The 24233-nt window shown below is 38.6% G+C and overlaps 1 protein-coding gene across 3 annotated transcripts; it reads left to right on the top strand.

Moving 5' to 3' along the window:
* Positions 1-2768: 2768 nt before the first annotated feature.
* On the top strand, positions 2769-22615 carry TMEM144 (transmembrane protein 144). Of its 3 annotated transcripts, none has more exons than XM_061373531.1 (12): positions 2769-3365; positions 7345-7541; positions 8653-8775; positions 9162-9261; positions 9793-9873; positions 12578-12659; positions 13780-13853; positions 14768-14886; positions 16688-16807; positions 17294-17391; positions 19380-19433; positions 20561-22615. In XM_061373531.1, the coding sequence occupies exons 2-12, from the start codon at positions 7403-7405 to the stop codon at positions 20642-20644; spliced, it is 1074 nt and encodes a 357-aa protein (XP_061229515.1). In that variant the 5' UTR covers positions 2769-3365; positions 7345-7402; the 3' UTR covers positions 20645-22615. The 3 variants fall into 3 exon arrangements, with proteins under 3 accessions (XP_061229515.1, XP_061229523.1, XP_061229505.1); XM_061373539.1 differs by lacking the exon at positions 2769-3365 and adding an exon at positions 3831-3926; XM_061373521.1 differs by lacking the exon at positions 2769-3365 and adding an exon at positions 4392-4464.
* Positions 22616-24233: the final 1618 nt, after the last annotated feature.

Genomic DNA, 24233 nt, shown 5'->3' with positions numbered 1-24233 from the left:
GTGTTATCAATAAAGTCAGTAAAGAAAGATGTGGCTATTGCTGCTTAACATCTTTTATACTTTAAAGAACTTGCCAAAGATGGACATTATTAGATCAGCCTTAGGTGCTTGAGGGCCCTTTGAAAGATGAAGGGTCATATTGAGAGGTACCAAGTTTGCAGCCCAAACAACAGACACTGTACATGGCTCTCAGAGAGAACAGCCTTCTGCACCCTTTTTAATATCAGTGCAAAGTGAGTGCAAAATACCAGCAAAATCATATGGCTAAACCCAAGGTAAATACAGATAACTGGGTATTGCAGCCTGAGAGCAGAATTTCATTCATTGCACATGTTTACACATACTCATGAAGAAATTGTTTTTAAATATCCAAGATAGGCTCCCCTCCTTTAAGGATGAATAATGATTTTGACAGCAAATAATTCAGCATGGAGTTTTTGCTCCACTATATTTCTTCAAAGTGTCTTTGATTTGGTTTATTTTTTTATTTTACTTTGTATTGCTAATGGAACAGAGTTGCTCAAGTTGGAAATGTATCACACTGCAATAGCTGTTTTCAAACATCCAGTCCTTGCATGTAGACTGCATCATGACCTGTCCATTAAAATCAAGCAGTGCCAAAACAGTCCATTCCTGTCACTAACTGCTTTCCTTTGCTATGACATTTTTCTTAAAATAAATTTTGGAACCTATATAATCTTTCTACTTCAACTCTTTAAGGATTACCTTTAAATTAGAGAATAACAAAAGGATAGGAAGAGATCTTATTCACTCCTCATTTGGTTCATAGCCTTGAAATCAAAATGTGGTGTACCCACCGATGTACAGTGTTGACTGCCCAGGGGGGTTTTAGGCTTTCTAAGTGTGATAATGACAATATTTCCTTTATTTTCTTCATGTTCAGAAGGGAGAACTCATTCCTTAAATGCTGCACCACTATATTGTCTGGAATGGATGGTGGTAGGAGTTCAACAGAATAGGACTCAGCAGATATTTGCCTCTAATTTGGGTTCTTTAAAAGATAAAATATCAAAAGATGTTCCTTGTTTCAGCTCTTGTGGTGTACAGATCCAGTGTCCTACTAGTTTTCACAAAATAATTAAGGCTGGAATGGTTATGGACTTACTTGGAAACCCAACATTTCTTTGTTTTTTAGGAAAGACAAAGAAAATATTTGTTGTTCAGGCAGGTAGTATTCTTTTTTCTGGAACCATTACTAACCCAATGCTACAGCTGGGCACTAACGGGCATTACTGACCTGAAAGGGTTTTTCCTCTGTGGTCAGAAATATTTAGGACCATTTTTTAAAGAACAGACTGAAAACCACTAGATTTCCAACCAAATTCTGGCCTAGGTTATGACACTTTGCCTGTCTATATTTAATCCTGTAATGTCAGTCAGATTCTGTATTTATCCCTTGCTCTAAACACTATCTGTGTTATTGCCATCTGCATACATTAAACACAACTCATGTTATTTCTTTCTATACACATATTCTGTGCCCAGTGTTAACCTTTCCTTAGATTAGGAACACAGGAATATCAAGTCCTGTGTTCCTAAATATAAATCATCCTCCCCTGTGCAATCTCCTATAGTCTTTCACCTTTGCATCCTTCTTAATCCTGCCAAGTATAGCTTCTTACTTCTTGTCTGAATTATTATTGATACTCCTTTTCTACAACTTTTTCATTGGTGACCTTCCTTTACTCCAGACTGAGTACAACCTTTAGGGACACTGAATACTACATCTGGAGAACTAAAGAAAAACACAATTTATAACAACACAGTGATGCATTATTATTAATACAAAAAGCTACAAAGTAGTATGTTGCTCCCCAAAATGCCAGAATGGTGTCAGTTTTTACAAGTATCAGGTTGTATTTTAAATACATCTCCTATTTCTTCATCTAACCCTTCCTTCTTGCTCCACTCAGTCATTTCAGTTTTAAAAAATACAGGATTTAAAGACGTTATTATTTTCTTTTAGTTTTCCAGGATGTCTCTGTTTGGTTATTACCACTGCAGTTATGTCTGCAGAAGTTGCTGGAATTCAGCAAAGAACAAAATATTGTTTGTGCTGGTTTGTAGAGCATTTTGCAACAAAAGACCCTCTTTAAGTGGACACTTGTTATATTCATAGAAGGCTCTGAAATATGAATGTAGCCATTTTCCATTTTAGTAAATACTGTGCATTCATGGTCCTCCTTTCCCACATAATTTTCAACTCCAGTAACCTATGATTTCAATAAAACCAAACAGCCCGAATGAGTTAGAATCTGCCCATATTTGAGTTGCTTCATTTGAACTGTCAGTGTCATGTTAACTGTTGCGTTAATGACAAAAACAATGCTCCAAAACCAGCATGGTTTGAAGAAATTGCAAGGAATAGATAAACAGTGAGGAATGGGTGAGCATTAGCTCAAGTGGAGCAGAGACAGTAACTAAAAGTCATTGTCGATGACTCCTCTGAGATTCATTCTTCCAAACGAAATCAGAGGCAGGATTTTTGGAAAACTTTTTATTCAATATCAGGATTCTTCAGAAGCCAAAGCTCATCACCCCTCTTTGTCTCTGGACACCTGGAAGGATGTAGTTTCAGGTTAGGCTACTTATTATGCATACTCTTGTTTTCTATGTGCGGGTAGTTCAATGTAAAAAAATAATATTTTTCCTAACATTTTCTTTTTTTTTCTGAATAAAATAATGCAACACAAAGACACACATTGCCTTTATAATAAAAAGTACTTGTTTCTTCCCAGGCTACATGATTATCGTATGGGATGTTGTTCCTCTTGGATGCACTACAGCTAAATTGTTTCCATAGAGATGTTCTGCAGTTCATCTCTCTAAATGTCACACGGGCAGGCATTTACATTAAAATGATTGATAAACGGTGCACTTCTAGCTTTACTGAATCCATGGGACTGAGAACTTACACTCTGCAGAAAAAGCATATGTCCTTATTATGGATAATGCAGATTTGATTTGCAAAAGATGAAGCATTACTTTAGAAGGCTTGTGCTGCACTCATAAGGAGATGAATTTGGGCTGCCATCTGGAAGCTGTACACCAAGAAGACAGAGAGAAATGTTTGCTTCCTGACTAAACATGCTGACTAATAGTCTGCGCTTTAATTGGTCTGGGCCAAATCCTTACAGGGAAATCTGCAAAAATCTCCTCTTGACATCATGCAAACCATGAAGGCAGCTCCCAGCGGGCGGGGAGGCCTCTGGGGCGAGGGAGGAGCCGCAAGGCGGACAGCCGTCCCCCTCGGGCACCAGTCCTGCCCTCAAACTGTGTCCGTGCACTTCGGCCAAAGGCAGGGCGCGCAGCACGGTATCAGCGGCAGCCTGTGAAGTACACAGGTGCGCTTCCACTGAGCATAAATAGTCGTCTCATCGGCCGCGTTTCAGCTCAGGGAGGCGTAAATAAGCTCTTATCACGCCCTATTTGCCCAAATTTAACGTTTCTCTTAGTGTTTCGCCCTCCACCAGACGGACAGCCGGTGTCCCGGGAGAGCCCCTGCGCCCCGCTGGGTTGCCGCAGCCCGGGATCGCAGCCGCGCCGGCTGCCGGCCGCGGAGTATCGGCGGACGAAACGGGCGCGGAAGCCCGCCTCGACCTCCGCCGGCTCGCCTCCACCCGCTCCCGGCCCTGAGAGCGATGGGGAAGAGGCGGGCCGAGGCGAGGGGCGGTGCAGCGGGCGGTGAGGCCCGGGCGGGAGGCTGGTGCGCCGGGGGAGGCCTGCGGGTGACCTTGGCGGTAGCGCGGCAAGAGCTGGCAAGGAGCTGGGTGGGCAGCAGCGGTGGCCGGGGTTTAGCGGCAGGCTCCGGCAAGGGAACAGGCGGTGTGGGCCCATTGCTGGCCGCCTCCCCGCTGGCTGCGGAAGCGGAGCGCTGTGAGACAGGCCGCGGCGGCTAGGGAAAGGTGTCCGCGTTGGGTGGGGGCTCTCGAGTTTTCTGTCGGGGCGAGCTACCGAGCAGTTGGCCTTCCCAGGACCTGGCGCTGCCTTTAGCGGCGGCCTCGGCCTGTCCTGTCCCCCACTTGCAGCCTGGGCCTGCCCTGCAGAGCCAGCCGCCGGCGTGTTGGTGTCTGTAGAAGCAACATCCACAAGGCTGCGTGTTTTTCCATGTTCCCTTTACAGAAAATACTGCCCAAAAGAATGTCCTGCAAATGCATTCATCTTAGGGAAGCGAAGAAATGCTTCTTGAGCAGCTAGCAAGGGGTTGTGGTGTCACTTGAAGATGGCGCTCTGAGCCAACTGGGACTGATGGCAAATAGATGATAGGAGAAACATACAAATAAATAATGTGACACGCAGCCTCTAAAAATACCTTTCAATTTGTGTAAACAATAGTATCTTGACAACAGCTTGGGTCTGTTTTGAGGTGACAGTTCTGAAGGGCAGGCTTCTTGATTTCATGCTTGTCTGTGGAGATGGCAGCAATGTGTTGTGTTGTAACTTGTGTCTCTGTACAAAGGGAGAAAATGGTGTCATATGTCTGAGGAAACAGGGAAAATACAGAGCACAACCTTCCAGTAAGATAAATCAGTGAAGCTAGTAGTATAACGGCAGCATGTGCCAACCAGATTAGATTGTATTTCCTCTGCATCTTGAATTGCCCTTCAGTAAGGGCTACCTAGCAAAAAGAACCCTTCAATAACAGCACCAATTCCAGTTGCCTCTGCTTGAGTTGCAGATACAACCACTATGTTGTAGTGTCTTGGCAGCTTGCGGAAGTGCTGCTGGTTTGGCATTTGGTAGCTTGTATGCTTTGGAGGCATGTGTGCTGCAAGTCTACCTGGCAGTAACATAGGATTGTAGGCTTTTTTAGTGATCTCTGAAGCTCTGTGATGTCCAAAGTATGTGCAAAGATTGGCAAAAAAAGTCAATGCTGTATGCCAATTCATTGATTGAGCTTGACATAGGAACATACAGTTGTAGAGTAACTCAGCTTGAATGGAACCTCTGGAGTTCATCAACTCCATGCTCAGAGCAGTGCTATCAACAAAGTTAGAGCAGGTTGCTTCAGGCCTTGTCTGGCTGAGCTGTCTCTTGAAGGCTTTAAAATGGAGTTGAAAGCTGTGTCTGAAATTTAGACAAATTCAGAGCTAAGTGCCCCAAAGTTTGGAAAGTTACAGTTTTAAACAGTCTGAATGAAGCGTGGTCTTCCACAGTTAGTTGGAAGTTGTGTTTCCTTTCCATTTTTGGTGTCATGATGTTGGGTCTCCAGTTGTGCAACAGTCTTCAGTTTGCACAATATCGCGATTTTTGGAAGATAAAGGGCAAGCAGAAAAATATATTGCTCCTCAACATCCAGATTTTCTCTTAGTAGATACAGAACTGAAATATTTTAAAAGTAATATTTCTTTGTCATTAACAAAAATCAAAAAGGCTGATAAACCACTTTTAAATTTGAAAGGTTCTTAGTATCTTGCCTGAATACTGACTTATTTATTTAAAGGCTAAAGGACTGAGTCCTGTGTTCATAGAGATGCAGGGTAATCAGATTTATTTCTATGTTCTTAACAGCATGAAGTTCTTCCCATACAAAACCCATGTTTTGTGCGTTACTTGTCCTCTAAATGAATTGAATGTATTCACTCAGTGAAGCAAGGCTGATGGAATGAAGATAGCTGATGTAAACCATTATCTTTCTTAATCCATTCGTGTAATACCACAGTGTTTCCTACCCCATGAAGTCAGTCTTTGAAGATATCCCAGCATTATTATTTGCACTGCTTAGTGTCTACTGGTCCTAGATAAAACATACTTTATAGAGGAGTCTTAAACACAGTGAAAACTTCCTGGAGAAGCTTATCCTCTAAGTAAGCAGGAAAGATGGAGAAGGAAAAAATGATAAATGAAAATACCTGTGCCGTTGTACTTTCCAGATGTGTCTTCTAAATGTAATCTGTGGGGTTTTTTTAAGTACCAAAAAATATACTGACATCCTTTAAGAGGAAAAAATTATAGAAACTAAACGGATATATTAGTTACAGGATTGAACTTTTCACCTGCTAATGTAAATAACTTCCGTGGACACTGATGGCCGTGTGTAAGCTGTAGATAAAAGCATGTCAGCAGATGCACTTCTCAGTGTCCTGAAGACTCCAGAGATGGTAACACTGGAGAGTAAAGCAAGATGAAAGGATGTGCAGCAGCTTGACTCTTCCTTTTGTGCAGAGAGTGTAGTCGCGGCATCCTTTACCAGACTTGGCAAAATTTCTACCATCCTATTTAAGGTTTTTTTCCTCCAGACAGTAGCTAGTTCACCTACACTGGGGAATGTCAAACTACATTAAGATGCCATTTGAGTCAGTATAAATAGCATTACTTCAACAACAGGATTGCATGTGTATCTGTAAATACGCCCCTTTTTACAGCATATTAAGTATGCTGCTGCCAATGCTTTTCTTATATTTAGTCTTTTACATGCGTCTTAAGATTGTGTATGCAAAGATCATATTGTTACAGTTGTCCTTAGAGCCACTTTTTCTGTGAAAGTCACAATCTGAAGTATGTATGTAGTACTTCTGTTGAGTGTAACCTCAAGATGAGTCTCCCCTTCAAAGAAAAAGAGAGGTATTACAGGATTAAAAAAAGTCTTTGCCTTTCTTATTATAGTGATGTGGAATGAACTAAGAAACTTTAGAGGCAGCTTCTTCCTTTGTTACCCACAGAAAAAAAATGAACCTTTATTCACATTTTGTATCAGCTAGAGCAATCCCTGTGGTTATCTTATGATCCTATATTAATCCCACTGTGGCATCTATAGAATCCCTGTGCCAGTTCCTGACACCCAGGAAGCAGGACTGCATGTTGCTATAGCTTCTTCTGCCAATTAAGATTTTGTCTAACCCCTGCTTTTTCACTCATCCCAGTGTGACCCCCACTTTGGCTACAGGAGTAAGGAATATTCTGGTACCACAGTTCACTAAAGTGTCAGGTCTCTCAAATTCAATTCCTTATAACCTTTGAGTGCATCTGTACATTGGTACTGTGTGGTTTTAGACATGCTTTTCTGTGAAGCTTATTATGAAACACACAATAGTGATAGATGTGTGTGTGCATCTGTTCTTATGTTACTTCATTTATGGTTTATGGCAGCTTTCTGTGGGATTCTACAGTATACAGCTGTTCTGCCCAGCTTCTGAGAGATTGGTAAGGTCCTTTAAGTTTCCAATTTCTAAACTAGGTTGCTATTATAGAGTAATAGAATGGTTTTGGTTGGAAGGGAACTTAAAGGTCATGTAGTTCAGCCCTCCCTACCATGGGCAAGGACATCTTCTACTAGACCAGGTTGCTTAATACTCCACATGTTTAATTCCACTCTGATTTCAGAATCTGCCAGGTCCCTCAGCAAGACAACTTCACAAAAAGAGGCACCTTCAGAGCAAAGATGAACATTGGGAAAACTTACAGTACCTTTAATATCAGCAATGGAACAGATCTAGCTATTGGCTTTACCTCATCCACAGTAGCTGTCCTTCTGTTTGGAACAAACTTTGTGCCTGTTAAGAAGTTTGATACTGGTGATGGTAAGCTTACTTATATTCTTTTATTGGTTTTGGTATTTTTGCTAATAGGAATAATATTTTGCTGGCAAATATAAGAGTTTCTATAGTTAGCTTTATAAACAACCTTAATGTTTTAATTTTCTTTGCTATTATTGTGGTATAAAACAATAGTGTATTGGTTTAGGATGTGGTAAATCTTTAGGAGAGCCTTTCTATATGTTGTTACGCACTTCAAGAGTGATGATGTGTATTTCATGACCATTTACAATGAAAATGAAAATTTAAATTTCATTTTTTCTACCCTTGTGGGGGCTCTCAATATGTTATTTATGTTGTAAAAGTTGTTGAACTTCAGTGTATTGCCTTTCCATTGGCGACCTAACATAAAATCCATCAAAAATGAAATTCCAGTTTGGTCTGATGAGTCAGTGAGAGGAAACAATCACTTCTATTTCCTAATTGGAATTTTAACACTTTACTAGGTTTGTGTCGTATGTACACGTTTATGTGATGCATAGTCAATTAACAGATCCCTAGATGAATAAATCTGCCATTGTGTTACTGCAATAATAGTACCTGTATTACAGGCAAGGCTAGACTTCAAAGCAAAAATCTTTGCTCAGCTGGTATAAAATCAACTGATCTGCCTTGCTGACCCTTAGAGAATCTACAAAGGTAGAATAGATTGGTCCAGAGTTTTTGTCGTCCTCAGTGTCCTAGATTAGTGGAAGAGCCTGAGCCCTGAGCTTTGAAGGAGTTTTGTCCTGTGCAGTCATCTGTGTTACTTGCTACTTGGGTGGTGGGAGAAGTTTGCAGTAACTGAACATCCTCTTTGTCAGAAACCTGTCAAAAGTGTTTGAGAATCAGGGTTTGTTTAAGCTTTATCCATCAAAATATCTTTTGCAGCTGCATATAAAGAATGCATGGTAAGGAAAAGATTAACAGAATTATAACATCCCACCCTAAAATGTATCTTTGAATATATTGTAACATGGTTCCCTGAAATTCACAAGGGAGGTGGGCGCCTTTCACATTTTTCTGTACTATTTTATGTAAAGCATAGAATGTTAAGAGATTCACACATGTAGTATTCTACAAGTTCTCTTTTGTGTGCATTTGATTTTTTCCACAGGCATGTTCTTCCAGTGGATTCTCTGTGCCTCTATATGGATAGTTTCTTTGGTGGTCAATTTAATCCAGAATTGCCCGCGGTTTTGGCCTCTGGCTATGGTTGGGGGGTTTGTGTGGGCTACAGGTAAGGATAAAGTTCTGTTTCTTGAAACCCAAAGTAATCCTAACTCTTCATAAAAAAACAGTGTTAAAAAAATGTCAATATATAAGGTAATAGTTACTTGGTAGCTATTTGGCTTTTTAAAGTTTTCCTACTACTGGAGCTGTATCCTTATAGAAAACATTATTTTATTATGCTTATTTTATACAGCAAATTCACAAAATAACTTTTTAAATGGTATTGAGGAAAGAAACATGTTTAATATATTTATTTTTGTAAAACACTATTTCCTACCGCCTTTGGTTGCCTAAATTTCTTTGCCTTCTGAATAGTCACAGAATCTAAAGCAAAAACATACAAGATTACAGTCTGGTTTTTCACTGGTTTGAATTTTGCTTTTTCTGTTTCAGGCAATGTTACAGTTGTCCCTATTGTTAAAACTATTGGTTTAGCTCTTGGTCTTTTGATATGGGCTTCTTTTAATTTGCTGACAGGTTGGGCAAGTTCAAGGTAAGTTAGTTTAAATCTCAAGTCATATGTCATTAATATTGCCAGTTCATTGTTAATGACTGCAGTGAAAACACTGTCACTAATAAAGAGGATTTATCATACATGCAAGGTCTTTTTTCATCTCAATGGAAAGTATGCAGATTAATTATTTTATCTTTTTGTGTTTCCTCTGTCTTATTAGGAAGATGAATGCCCAGTGATGTTCACTAACATAATTGAGGGAATAAATAATATATTTGTTAAATGTAAAACAAGTACACTGCTTGTGTTTTTTGTTCTACAGCATGGACTGATAACATAATTTAAATCAACTTCAAATCTTAAATAGATTTTTAAAAATGTAAATTAAATTTATTTTATCGATTATTTTTGTAAAGTAGATGTAGTCAACAAGCCAGCTGAAGCACTGATCTGTTATTGAAAATATAAACTCAAGCAGAATTATTTATATGAGTAAAGATTTCCAAGACTAGGTTATAATTTAAGTATTTGTATTCAGTCAAGGCAACTAAGTGAAACTGATTGTTTCAGGTTTGGTTGGTTTGGAATCGACCCAGAAGAAGTATCAAGACCAATCTTAAATTATATTGGAGCTGGGCTTTCACTATTAAGGTAATAATCTATTCTTATAATAAATACCTGTAATGTAAAATATGTATGTAATAACCATGGGGACAGTTTAACTAGAGGGTACCTGTTTTGAAGTATTTCTTGGAAACTGATTTACTGCTGAATTTATGAGCTATCCATACCTAGCTGGTCAGGATAGAAACATGTATAATACCCAGCACAGTGGTGAAATGGTTGTTCGTAAACACAAATATATTTTTCTGCTGGTAGGCATGTTCAAGGCAAAGCAGTGATATGCTGATTGTCTCCCTAGCGAAGTAGTTCAAATGGTTCATTTTCCCCAAATTTGGCAAGAGGGAACACTGACTAGAAGAATCTTGGTGAGGAAACTCCTCTGAGATTTCTGATCTGACTTCACTCGGGTACAAATCCTTCCCTCTGAACTGTAGAATATGTGACAGGACCCCTTCCCAGTTCCTTTAAGGTCCATGGAAAGGCAGAGGCTTTGTATTATTTCTTGTCCTTAATAGCTCCCTGTCTTGTAACTGTTAAACCACACTTACAGGAACCCACAGTGTCTTCCTTTAGGATCTTCCGAAAGGCCTTCTACTCTTCTGTTTATATTATTTGTATGAGTGCACATGTTGGTCCAAACACGTAGGAAAGATGGTCTTTGATATGTAGCAGTGTTCTTGATTTCTGACTGGGTGGCCAGGAAGGTCTTTCCAGGAACATAACGGTGGTCCTAAATCAAAGGGGCAATAGGCTTGCTATAAGCATGCTAAGCAGTAGCTGAATGTCATGCCTTTAGGAAAAGAAGTGTGTTAAGAACATGGAGATGATGGAGCTATTCTTTATTGCTAGGAGAGAGCCAGCGCCTTAGATTAATGAATTTTGCTTCTGTCCTTCCTCTTTTCTAAGAGCCTGCAGCTATTTACCCATTACTGATACATGTAGCACGTAATTTTGTGAGGTACTTAGAAAATAGTAGCAGTACTGTTATTCCTGCTTGGTGAGTTCACTCAGCTCACCACCTGCTTCCTGCCTGTTTCTGAGATACCATGGAGAAGTGATCAACAGGGAAAAAGATCGTGACCAAACACGTTTTCCTGGCAGGCTGCACAACACCTGTGTATGTTGCTCTGCAGAGTTCAAAAGCATGTATTTCATTTTAGCCTCCTGTGTGGAACCTGTATGTGGTTTTCTAGTCCCTCTGGAGGAAGCTGACATCCTTTTATACCTACCCTTATTCCTTTAGTAGGAGATGAATCATTCTTCAAATGGAGACATTCTGTTTACAGTTATGAGAAGGAATTCCTATATCATTAAAATATCGTTTGTAAAAATAAAAATAATAAAAAAAAACAGATCCTGTGCATTCTGATTACACATATTTACCTGCAAACAGTAAAGTTTCCCTTCTTTATTTTACTGAGCAATACCTCTTCTTCTTCCACATATGCGTGAGGCCCTGCAGGAGCAGTATTTTCCTCACTCACATAGGACAGACAAGTAAAAATTAACTTTTTTCCATGAGCACGCCAGTGCTCTGCAGGTTTAAGCTGTTCCATACAGAATTTTCAGGCAGATGTTCCCTTGTATGTGTGGTTTAGTACAAAAAGACAGTGTTAACTAAAGCAACATTGTTAACGTGGTTGTAACTACACACTGTAGAAAGGAGACATTTCAATCCTGTCATATAGAAGAGAGATCTGTGAAGTGATACAAAGTCTAATCGATTTACTTCAAGTAGTGAGACCTGGATAGGCTGGAGAGTTGAGCAGGGAGAAATTCAATGAAATTCAACAAGGGCAAGTGTGGAGTCTTGCATCTGGGGAAGAACAACCCCATGTACCAGTACAGGCTGGGGACTGACCTGCTGGAAAGTAGCGAAGGGGAAAGGGACCTGGGGGTCCTGGTGGATAGGAGGATGACCATGAGCCAGCAATGTGCCCTTGTGGCCAAGAAGGCCAATGACATCCTAGGGTGCATTAGAAAGGGTGTGGTTAGTAGGTCTACTCTGCCTTGGTGAGGCCGCATCTGGAACTTGTATCCAGTTCTGGGCCCCTCAGCTCAAGAAGGACAGGGAATTGCTTGAAAGAGTCAGCGCAGAGCCACAAAGATGATTAAGGGGGCGGAACATCTCCCTTATGAGGGGAGGCTGAGGGAGCTGGGTCTCTTTAGTCTGGAGGAGACTGAGGGGTGACCTCATCAGTGTTTACAAGTATGTAAAGGGTGAGTGTCAGGATGGTGGAGCTAGGTTTTTTTCAGTGATGTCAAGTGATAGGACAAGGGGCAATGGGTGTAAAATGGAGCATAGGAGGTTCCATGTGAACATCAGGAAAAACTTCTTTACTGCGAGAGTGACAGAGCACTGGAACAGGTTGCCCAGGGGGGTTATGGAGTCTCCTACATTGGAGATATTCAAGGCCTGCCTGGACAAGTTCCTGTGTGATGTACTCTAGGTTACCCTGCTCTTGCAGGGGGATTGGACCAGATGATCTCTTGAGGTCCCTTCCAACCCTTGGGATTCTATGATTCTGTGATTCTGTGATACTTGCTTTCACTTAATTTCCTTGTTATGACTATTAAAAGCAATTGCATTTTTTAAATATATTGAAGTGACTCTAAGGCAATAATGAAAATAAAGTAGTATGCCTCCAAATACAGCTTTTGTCTCTGAACACTACTTGATAGGTCCATAGGAGCTGACCTGGTATTTATTGGCCTATTTTTCTCTTCTAAGTGCTGTCATATTTCTTTTTATAAAAACTGAAGTCCAGAGTTCTGCAACTTCATTAGAAAGCACGCCTTTACTGAGAGAAAGTGTAAGTACTCTACAGTTGTTATTTTACAGCAGTGAAAGTACATATACATTTAAAAACAAAACAAAAAAAAATGCTTAATGCTAACCAGATTTGCTAGCATTTATGGTAGTCTACATAATTATGCGTTGATTCCAGCCCTAAAAATTCTGTGATTAATTTGAAAATCTTGTATATACAACAGACTGTGATGAACAGAAAAGGTTTTTCCAAGTGTTTTTTCTCTGTTGTGAGGTGTAAATTACATAGAAGTCCCTTTCCATTATGACCGACAGTATATTTAAAAGAGTGTGTTACTTTCCTATCTTAGAAGAGGAAGCAAGTTTAATTAAAATTTAACTGTACAACTGGGAGGGTACTTAGGTGAAAGGCAACAATGTATAACTGTTATCCACCAGATCTTTGCCTTGTTACTGAGCCAGGAGAATGTCTAGGAGAATTCTCAGCATCAGCTGTGGCACAGACTAGAGATTAACGAGGGGTGCCGCATTGGCAACAGAAGGTAGAGAACAGTAGGCTCCTACTACCGTTGTCCCTTACTCTTGTAGGTCAGTACTCAGTTGCTACCTGAATAGAGAGTCCCTCAAAGTTTTCTAGCTGTGCTCAATGCTCACTAGAGGTTCAAGTGTACCAGACAAATCATAGAAGACAAGCCAATTACAGGATTAGAATAAAGCGATGTTGCAATTTATGCTGCAGACGGGCCTTAATTTCCCTGTTTGCAAATAGGCCCAATATTCTGATAGTAACGCCAGAGGTATCAACAAAGGCAAACCCACGTTATAAATAAAATGTATAGATTAAATCATTTATCAAATTTCAGAAAGGACAAGTTCTGAAGGTTAGATCTGTCCGCATACAGATTAAAACAGAATGCTAGTGAGTGCTCTATTATGTAGTAAACCCAAAGTGCATATCCAGACTTGCAGACTTCAGCGTAGGTAGATCTAATTATTAGTTGTTTTATTAAAAGAAAATTATTCTACTTTCTTTAGAGTACTTCTGTAAATTCCTTTTGTTTCTCTTCCTGTTTTCTTTTTATTAGCAAAAACCTGTTCTGCTTAATACAATGTTTGAGATTGTTTTAAACTGAACTTGTGTGAAAACTCTTGGGTTTTTGCAGTCCATTAATGTTTCTGAAGATACCTCTGATGATTCATGGGTGAACAGACTTTCTCCAGCAAAAAAGAGACTCATGTAAGTTATTAACAGTTTCTCTTACTGATACAGGCCAAGTAGCCAAAGAAAGTAACTGAACGCAGTGTTAAGAGCAAAATTTTCATCTTGTGGTTTTTCTAGCACAGTCATGTGCTAATAAATTACAAGTTTTAAGGTACTAATATAGTGTACATACCTATATATGAATAGCTGTACAACTAATTAGGTTGTTTCCTTTGTACTGTTGAGTGTACTTTACCTTGCTAATTAAGTATTAGTTACTACTGTAAAAGAACAAACATTTGGCAAAGTATCAATAGCAACTAAGTAATCATAAAACTGCTTTTTATCACCTGATTGATTAGCATTCCAGCACAGAAGGAGCATATGCAAATATCATGATTCTGGGTGTGGTTTCCAAGTGAATACATCTGGAGAAGGCATGGTGGTATGGTAGGGTGATAGAAGTGCTTCAGGGTAGAAGCAGCAGCTAACAAGAGGCCAGCATGGGAAATGGAAACAGTTAAGAATGCAGTAATCTGGGGATTAAAGACGCAGTGAACCTCAGGAGAGTTAAGAATACATAGACTGCAACAGTGAAGCTGGGGGTGGGAGCACTGTAATTTGTTTGTTTGCTTGTTTTCTCCTAGGTTTGCTTTCAGGAAATCCTAGTTAGTTCGTTTTTCTTGTCATTAATCCATACTACAGACTTTTGGGGCAGGAATTGTCTGTGTTATTTGGCAACAAAGCACTGGAAAACTAAGTTACTGTGTTGAACCATTTCTACACTAGAAAATAAAAATATGTTGAAATGTATTATTTTCATGGTATTGCTAGCAATTTTCGTATCATACACAGTCTTTAACTGCAATACTGGATTTCTCTTAAATGTGTTATGGAGTTTTCTAATTAACACTTGGCTATTTTTTCTGAATTTTGCTCTTTTTCTAAAGAGGATGTAGCCTAGCTGTAATAGCTGGAATACTGTACGGTTCCAGTTTTGTACCAGTACTTTACATCAAGGATCATGGAAGAAGAAATGAAACTGTATATGCAGGAGCAAGTCAATTTGGTAAAGGCTAATAGATTACTTCTACTTTATTTGGTCAGTCTGTTGTGTTCTCCTGCTTTTTCAAAGGCATAGAGTGAAATCCTTGATAAGCTTGAAAATAGGCTGTACAGCATACCAGTTTTGCACTGTTACATGTTGTCATAATCATAGTGCTAGCACTCTCTTTTTCTCAGAGGTTCATTGCACTGTAAAAAAAACAGTGAGAAACAGCCCAGAGGATACCATGCTTCACTCATAGCTATGTTCCAGAAGGTATTAAATACCAGCAATCTCAAAATGCAAAGTTTGTATGCCTGGAACATGAGGTAAACAAAGGGACAAGCTTTCCCAGTTACGCAATCAGTACATCAGTAAAGAGAAGAGGATTGATCATAACTGATGCGGAGAAGAGATATATAACAATATAAGTAACTAAAACCTCGTAGGTTTTGAAACAGAAAGCTTTTTACATAAGCTTAATTGTCAATTTCAAACTTTTCCACAGAATTTTTTTTCTTAAGATTTAGTGTATAGTCTTATCAGGTGATACCAGCTGCAGTTTAAAAGCAACATATTGCTGAGAAGTCATAATACTGCCATTAAAAAATTGTTTGTTATGTCACATACAATTTCTCTTGAATACTGCAGCCTGCATATTCCCCAGCTAGACATAACAGAAGTTAACATTACTATACCTGCCTGTCCTGTTGAGAATTTACAACTCCAAGGAGACAGCAATCACCTTGTTACATATAATCATATGAAGATAGGCTGAGAAAGTTGGGACTGTTCAGCCTGGAGAAGAGAAGGCTGTGTGGCGACCTCATAGCAGCTTTCCAGTATCTGAAAGGGGCCTATAGGGATGCTGGGGAGGGACTCTTCATTAGGGACTGTAGTAACAGGACAAGGGGTAATGGGTTAAAATTTAAACAGGGGAAGTTTAGATTGGATATAAGGAGGAAATTCTTTCCTGTAAGGGTGGAGAGGCACTGGAATAGGTTGCCCAGGGAGGTTGTGAATGCTCCATCCCTGGCAATATTCAAAGCCAGGTTGGATGAGGCCTTGGGTGATATGGTTTAGTGTGAGGTGTCCCTGCCCATGGCAGGGGGGTTGGAACTTGATGATCTTAAGGTCCTTTTCAACCCTAACTATTCTATAATTCTATAATAGTTTGTATTGGAAGGGACCTTAAAGGTCATCTAGTTCCAAACCCCCCGCCATGGGCAAGAACACCTTCCACTAGACCGGGTTGCTCAGAAGCAATCTCTTTAACACATACAAAGTCCATAAATAATTATTGTTATTGATTATAGTGATCAAAATTGTGATCCATTCTTCAAGATAAGAAAAGGACAAAACTCTGCCATGTCTAGCTTCCACACCATGTGCAGTTCTTGCCCTTAAATATACAGAAAAGAAACAAGGCTGTATACAGGAGTACAAATTTAGATGGTCAGGAGAGGATGCAGTTATGTAAAATCCCTCCCCTTTCTAGCCTCACCTGAGGATTTTTTTAAGGTTTTAATAAATTATTCAGAACTTTGACTAACAGAGTTCCAAAAATAACAAGTCACAGAAATATACAAAAGCCTGTAATAAATGCTAAGATTAACACAGCAGTTAATTCACATTTAATATATATGTAATTGACCACATCCATCCAGTCAGACTTACAGCTATGTTGGTCACAATCACAACTGAATTTGAGTTGTTAGAAATAGCACCATACGGGGTTTTTATCTATGTGAATGCTGTCAGTGAAATTAATTTAAATTAATAACTGATGGTTTAGACTAATGTAATTTCATTATTTCTCTTTTAGATTTGGATTATGTTTTTGCACACTTCAGTGGAATATTTCTTACAAGTACTGTCTACTTTTTGATCTATTGTGCAGTCAGGAAAAATAAACCTAATGTTTATCCCCAAGCCATTTTGCCAGGTATGACTGGTTTTCAAATAATAAATTAGATTCAGTTACTTGTGACAAATACATTGTGACTGTTTTCAGTAATCAGTTTAAGCTATGTGTTGGAATTGTAGTTTGCCTTTCAAGTCTCTTCATTTGACCTTTGTCTCTTTTGAAAGATCACTCCTATTTGGTTAATTAATTAAAGTTAGGAAACAATGATAAATTTTGTTCTAATCTAAAGCTGGAGCAAATGACATTGCAGATTTTCAAAAGCTGACTGCCAGAGTGTAGAGCACATTGCCCAGAAAAATGTGAACTTTAATTAATTTGCTACTTCAGTTGATATAGCTGATTTTGTCCCCTGAGCTTTGGTTTAGACTATCAGAGCCAGCTTGTTAAAATAGTTAAAAAAAATACGTACATGCTGTTTCTGAACTATGCTGTAAATATAAATGTTCCACAAGTTGCTGTCTATACCTTGCTGTGCATGTTTTTGATTGGGATTTGTTTTTCTAGGGTTTGTTTCTGGTGTGCTTTGGGCAGTAGCCAATTGCTGCTGGTTCATAGCCAATCACTATCTCAGTGCTGTGGTCAGCTTTCCAATAATTACTGCAGTAAGTATATAAAAAATAAAATCTGTGACTAGAATTAAAAGTGAAAGGGTTTTTTTCCATCACATTTGTGAAATTAAGTTGAAATTATGACATGTCTAGAGCATTTTAATCAAGAGTATACACTGCGTGTTCTGCTTGTCTGTGCCAGCCTTTCGGTTTTTAGGAACATACATGACTGTGACAAGTACCATCTTGGTCAGTGCCGAGCATTAAAAAACCCCAGAAGAATAGAAAGTGTGAGTCTTCAGGTTACGTAAAAGTCAAAAGCTGTGAAACCAGAGCTATATCAGTTCTAAATAGTAAATGGAAGTGATTTTTAAAAAAAATATTTTATGCTTTCATCCCAAGAATTAATTTTGTTCTGGATGTTTTCATTTGTGAGTTTTATCCTCTAGCAATCATTTTCCTTAATTAAGTCGGCTATTTCTTCTTTTTGCAGTTCTTGAACAAACAGAACAGATTATGTATTGCTGAAAATAATGTTCTTATGCAAATAAGGGAAAAAATAGGTTGGCCCGTTTTGTCTGTTTTAATCCTGTGTATGATACTCTACCTTTAAAGCACTGTTAATATCCAGAGGTTCCATAAATTCCATCACTAGGTAAAAATAAACTTTGTGTTTACTTTCTTGCCAGTCTACTAGATGGTGATGCAGAGGTGGATAACTTCTGGCAAATGAGAGTTCATAAATATCAAAAACAATGTTTACTGAACAGTTATTTTGGAAGCAAACTAATGAAACATTAATGGGGATTAAGCTTTGCCTCAGGATGCAGTAAATCAGAATAAACTCTGCAGTATGCAATATAAAAAAGAGACTTGGGATCATTCTAATTAGAAATTGAAGGATTTAGGGAAAGCAGCTTAAGTAACTTAGTTATCAGCATGCCTAAAGGGCAAGGATATAAAATCATGAAATGAAAATTTAAGGACAGCACTGATGAGAAACTGCCTATCTGGACCACAGGTTCAGAACTGCTGCTTTCCTTCACCCTAGAGAGAATTTCAGACAGCTATTCATCACATGCCTGTAACAGTCTGTTTCATTTTAAAAATGCATTCCTCTTGCAACGTACATTATTTAGGAAATGAAATAACACCTTAGCTATTATTCAAGTAATAGTTGGCAATTTCACTAGGAAACAGCACCCACAGATACATTCAGCATGAGACACTGTTTTCCTGCTGGCCTAAATCTGTGTCCTATCAGCTGTACTGAAGATGGAGAGAAGATCACTATCCAAACATCTGTCAAGTTCTGAAAACAGCTCTAATGGGAAGCATTAATAGAGCCAGTTTTTGCTTCATATTCAGATAACATTTTCTCATCAGTCATGAAAATTCCAGTCATTACTCCCCAGGGGGAAAACTATATTACCAGGAGTGCTTGGAAATTATCATTGTGTATTGCTGTTAGCTGGGAAATCTGTACAACAGTATCACAGATAATCAGTAGTTTTCCTGACCCATCTGTCTGGCTGGCTTTGTGCTTTGTCCAGATGCCTGCTATACAGGAAACACATTTATGTTTCAGTCTCTTGATATCATACTGTGTGATAAAACTTTGTCCAGCTAGTTACTCATGCTAATAAAGGAAATGTTAGGAATATTCATGGTACCTGCCCATAAACCTGAATGGCTCTCTGAAATGTGGTAACATTGTCAACTCTAGTTTGGACTTAAGTGTGTCATATTCGGAGCCTACTAAAAGAGTGTATAACAGCCAGTGCAGACTCTACAGCATAATTTAGAAAGAAATTGTGCCTTCTTGGAGGTGGAGGGAGGGGGGGGAAATAAAATAAATAAATAAAGTCTCTTGCCTCTTTAGCCCTTCTTGATATTTTTGCTTTTGCCATGAGCGCCATAATTATATGGAATATAAAGGCCCAAATTTGTTATCCAGACACATTTCAACAACCCTGAGAACAATAATGAGAAGATGGAAGATTTCATGATGTTTTAATGTACAAATAAATCCTATTCTTTAGGGTCCTGGTCTTGTTGCTTCAATGTGGGGAGTCCTTGTATTTAAAGAAATTAAGGTAATCTTACTATGTCTCTTACCTAGTCTTTCATGCTTGTCTTTATCTCTAGGAACGGTATGAATTGGTATACACCTGTGTCTCTTAGATTTCTTCTCCTTACAAGTATTTCAGTATGAAGCTGAAAGTCATATCATGCAATATTAAGGTTTCCAAGAAAGCTGAAAAACTAGACAATCTTTACAGGAATAAAAATTTAAATTCCATTACTATATGAGCTGCAGTGAGAGTAAATGAAGACTGTATCAGGGCCAGGAGGCAGGATGCCAAGCACAGGCTGAAAACAGTATTTATATGAGCTAGTTCTTTCAGTGGGGCAGGAGAATGAGCAGTTGTCCTGGTAATCACATAGACAAGTAGATTAGACTTTTTGGGTCAGGTTCACCAAAGAACTGAAAAATGAGGCGGAGGTTAGCTGGGATTGCTAATTACAGTATCACGTAGAGACCCTAAACCAATACAGCGGTGACTGCCTAGAGGAAGCTAGTTTACTGGATGTTAACATACATGGCAGATACTATTTTTCTAGTGGAATATGAAGCATTGAATGTTAGCAGTGTAATTATCAGGTTCCCTTAGCTAATCTGTCCAGGATCCACAGGTACCTAGTTTGCCATTAGAGATCATCTTTCCAAGTATTTTTGGAGACACTGTAAAATACGTTAGGCATCCCTTCATCAGGAACTAGAAAGTCTCTTTTACTCCCTCACTGCAGGTTAATGTTGCACCACAATAAAAGACCATCATGTTCATCATCTAAATGTCTGTGATGCACTAAATCTTTCATCTTTTCCATACATTCTTAGAATAGTGTCTTCATAACTGCTTACTACTTAAAAATAATCTGAAAATAGACAAAGCCCTTTAAAAATACTTTTTAAAATTGCTGAATTAGTTTTGTATTTTACTTTATGGCATCATAGATTACTTGTATTAAACTGTTTTGAGCAGCAAATATGTTACAAGTTTATGAAATGAATGAGTAATAAATTTACCATTTCATGTAAAAAATTTATGCATTTTGTCATAAAATGAAACCCTGGTTATTTACTTGGGTTTTTTTTTGTGAAGTTGTATCTGTTATAACAACCTGATATTTTTCTTTTTCTCTCCCTTTGCCTATCCAGGGACTGAAAAACTACATTTTACTCTCAGTAGCATTTTGCATTATTATGGCTGGATCATTCTCTACAGCTTTTTCTAAAGTTTGAAAGGATCTTCTGGACCAGTAGATGGTGCTGCTGTTTAATATATATAGAAAGACAGTATTGGCATATAGCAATACATAATGATTTTCAAAATGAATGTCCAACATTTAGTCTAACTTACTTCAGGCAAGTGAAAAAGAAAACCTTTGCTCCCATCTGGCATGAATATCTGGAAATGTTTGCTTCTGTATTTCTTGGACCAGTAGCAATATATCAAAGGATTTTAATAAATAAAGCTAAATGATTTTATAGTTATTAAATTTTTTTCTGGTTCAGCTACCATGTCCTCATAAGTTGCAGTTCACTGTTGTTATGGTGGTTTAATGGATTTTAATTCTTAGTCTGTAATTATGTATTTGTGAGGTGATTTGTTTTATTATAGTGTCTGTCTTACTGACTTGAATATAAAATATATCTTGAAATATTCATTATGGAACTGATATGAAGATATGACACATTTTTTAATTTAGAAGCATTATTCTTTAAAGTCATCAATTTACATAAGAAAGTTATTTCCAATCACTTCAGAATTTTGAAGGAAATATAGGAAAAAAAAGGGTGCTGTAAAATAAATCACTTGTGTTTGCTGCTAAACTCTTTTGCTGCAAGAAATTATGTAGCAGTCAGGGCCAGGGTACAAAGTTTGGGTTTATTTTGGTTGCAACTTGACATTGCATTTCTGTATTAAAATATTAATTATGTGGTCCAAATAACTTTGGTCATTTTGTGAATACTTACTTTTCTATGCAGCATATGGAAAACTTAAAAATTATGTATGGCAATATTTATTACATCAAAGCATCGTGCTAAAACTAGCCAATCTGCCCCATAAAGGAAATTTCCTATGAGGAATGTTGCATACACTGTTCCATGACAACTACTGTTTAGTTTCTTACCCATGGCAGCTAAGATCATGCATGCAAAGCATACTGTCTGAACCTTCCCATAGTCTTTCCTTCAGTATATTAGACAACCCCAGCTCCTGCAGTCTTCCCTTGTTTGTAATGTGCTCATCATTTTTTTTCTTGCTCTTTCCTGAACTCAGTACCTGTCTAGAAATATTAGACATGGCAGTCAGACTATAGTCTTAGAAATAAAACCAGCAGCAGCAGCAAGATTTTTCTGGTTTCATCCAATTTGCAAACTCTGTTCATGGTTACACATCATAGTATGACCCTTGCTGTCACAGCTTGGTATTGTTAACATGTTCGGTTTGCAATCATAATTTCTCCTTTCTCCCTTGCACTCTCCATTGTCTACTATTTATCAGATTTGATCTCAGAACTGTTACTTAGCCTGATTTTTTCCGCTCTATAGTTATTCCTACCCACGTGTCAGAGCTTGGTGTCTGATAGGTTTTTTTCCCCCTTAAGGCATTCCTCTAGTTTTGCTCTGTATGTTAACCCTGTTCTCCAACAAGCTGGCAGCATTTTCCAGCCAGATGTCATCTAAAAATTTAGTAAACATACTCTCTAATTACTGTAAATAATTTATGAAAATGCTGCATGATACTGGCCTTCTCTTTTTGATTCCTAATGTAATACTTCTTTTCACTCTGTCAGGGAACAATTAACTGCTCCTTTGAGAACAATTTTCCTGTCTTGCAGTTGTTTTATTTACACTGCATTCTCCCAGCTTTTATGGAACAGTTGTTCAAGTCAAGATACATGACGTGTACTACCTTAATCCCTGATATTGGGAAGAAAAGTAATTATTTTTCTTTCCAATATCCAGGTCAGACACAAGTTCTTCCTGACAGATCCTTGACTGTTACTTGCCTAGCCCTTATTCTGTTGACTCAAATACAAGTAATTTGTTCCCATGTTTGTGAAATAACTTGAGATAAATTGGATATTTATGCTTCCTGGATCTGTTTCCTTTCTTCTTAAAGATCACAAGAACTTCTATATCCCTGCAATATACTCCATGCCAGAAAGTTGCTGATAAGCAAAGAATTGACAAAACCAAAATACAGTGTTCTCAGGCTCCTCTGCTTTACAGGTAGGCTTTAATATGTCGGTTCTTGTTCCTGTTTCACTGATTGCAGTTTGTTACCATGACTGTGATCTGTGTAAGACTGAAGGAACTGTAACTCACTGGTTTGCTAAAATAATTACAGTGCAATGCAGTATTTATAAAGATAGTGTGATTAGAGCACCAGTCCACTTTGATACACCAGCCAGTTGCTCAGCAAGGATCATCTGTTTACTACTGTATGCAGGTCACCTTCCACATTTGGTTAAAGTCTGCAAGTACAGTCCATGCTATTCAATGAGGTATTCTCTCACTAGTTTATGGTAAGCAAATTACTAATGCCTTCATGTTGGAAGATGTTGAGCCAGAACTCTCAGGGAGGAGTACCATGTCCGCATTGGCTCGAACAGTGGATTAGCCTGTTCACACTACCAGGGTAGAAAGCTAACTGTTAAGGAGCACCACAGGTCTCTCAGGCCACAGAGACCTTAAGAGCACCTTCAGTGGAGAACAGGAATAAGAAACAAAAGGTCAGAGAATGAAAAGATACAAGAATGCATGGCACGAGTAATAACTGAGCTAAAGCATCAGAAAACCAAAGACACCTTGTCTAGTAGAGCAAAGCGCTGAGAGGAAACTAAAGCAGGGGACCAGACAAAGCCAAGTGAAGATGTTGTGAAGTTGGGTGTATCAGAGCAGAAATATATATGGTATCTTTTAGTTGTCTTCCACAGCAGGGCAAGACACAGTACTCACTGAAGAATCAGTGCAGAGGGGGTGTCATGCAATTGCTGATTGCTCTGCAACACCTGTGATGGTAATCTGCATCTCCAGCTGTGTGAGGAATAAAGCAGGATCACTGAAGCCTAAATACTGTGGGAGCTAGTTTATCCCTAACCTTGGTCAGCTGCTTCCCATCCTGTGATACAGAGAAGTGCTATAGCCCTTGTCTACTATTGTACTACCTTGAAGCTCTTTTTTTTTGGTGCTGTTAGTATCCCAAATGAATGCTGCTTGGGTTTTTCAGAATTTTGGTGCACAGCTTATAGTGTTAGGACAAGCAGGCTACTTGTGCTATAGTGAAAATGTTATGATAGGTTAGCAAGTAGAAAAATTTGTCCTGGCAGTACCTGGTTTTACTTTCCTCAGTTCAGATTCTGTCTTGCTCACTGCATGTGTTGTGGTTTGAGATAAATCTGAAAATGGACAATGAAACTGAATTGGCTACACCCATTCCCTATTAAAGGAGTGGCTCTGTCACATAGTGTCATGTGCAAAAAATGAAGTTGATCTCTACCTTGGCAGTAGAGATACATCTATGTTTCAGGCTTAAACTGTTTCATATGCTTCAGTTTGCTTTAACTGAAGAGTCTTTTCTAATATCTTGAGCTTCTACTATCTGTCTTGAGGGGTGCTCCTAAATTAATGGCTGTTATGGCCCCAACATGATTACAGGGAACAGTTGAATCTTCCAGGGTGGGATCACATTTGCCTTTTCTGGTTTCTTTACAATGTCATTGGCTGTCTGAAATAAACCAGAACACTGAACTCCTGACCATAGCAATTGCCACGTAAATGAATGCATTTTGATGCAGTTCTCCAGTCTATATTGTAAAGA

The sequence above is a fragment of the Neopsephotus bourkii genome, unplaced genomic scaffold, assembly GCF_033783945.1.
Source record: "Neopsephotus bourkii isolate Nb327-2 ecotype Australia unplaced genomic scaffold, CSIRO-AGI_Nbou_v1 NB_168, whole genome shotgun sequence".
NCBI lineage: Eukaryota > Metazoa > Chordata > Aves > Psittaciformes > Psittacidae > Neopsephotus > Neopsephotus bourkii.
The sequence above is the reverse complement of the archived record's forward strand: the minus strand, read 5'-3'. Positions and strand labels throughout refer to the sequence as shown.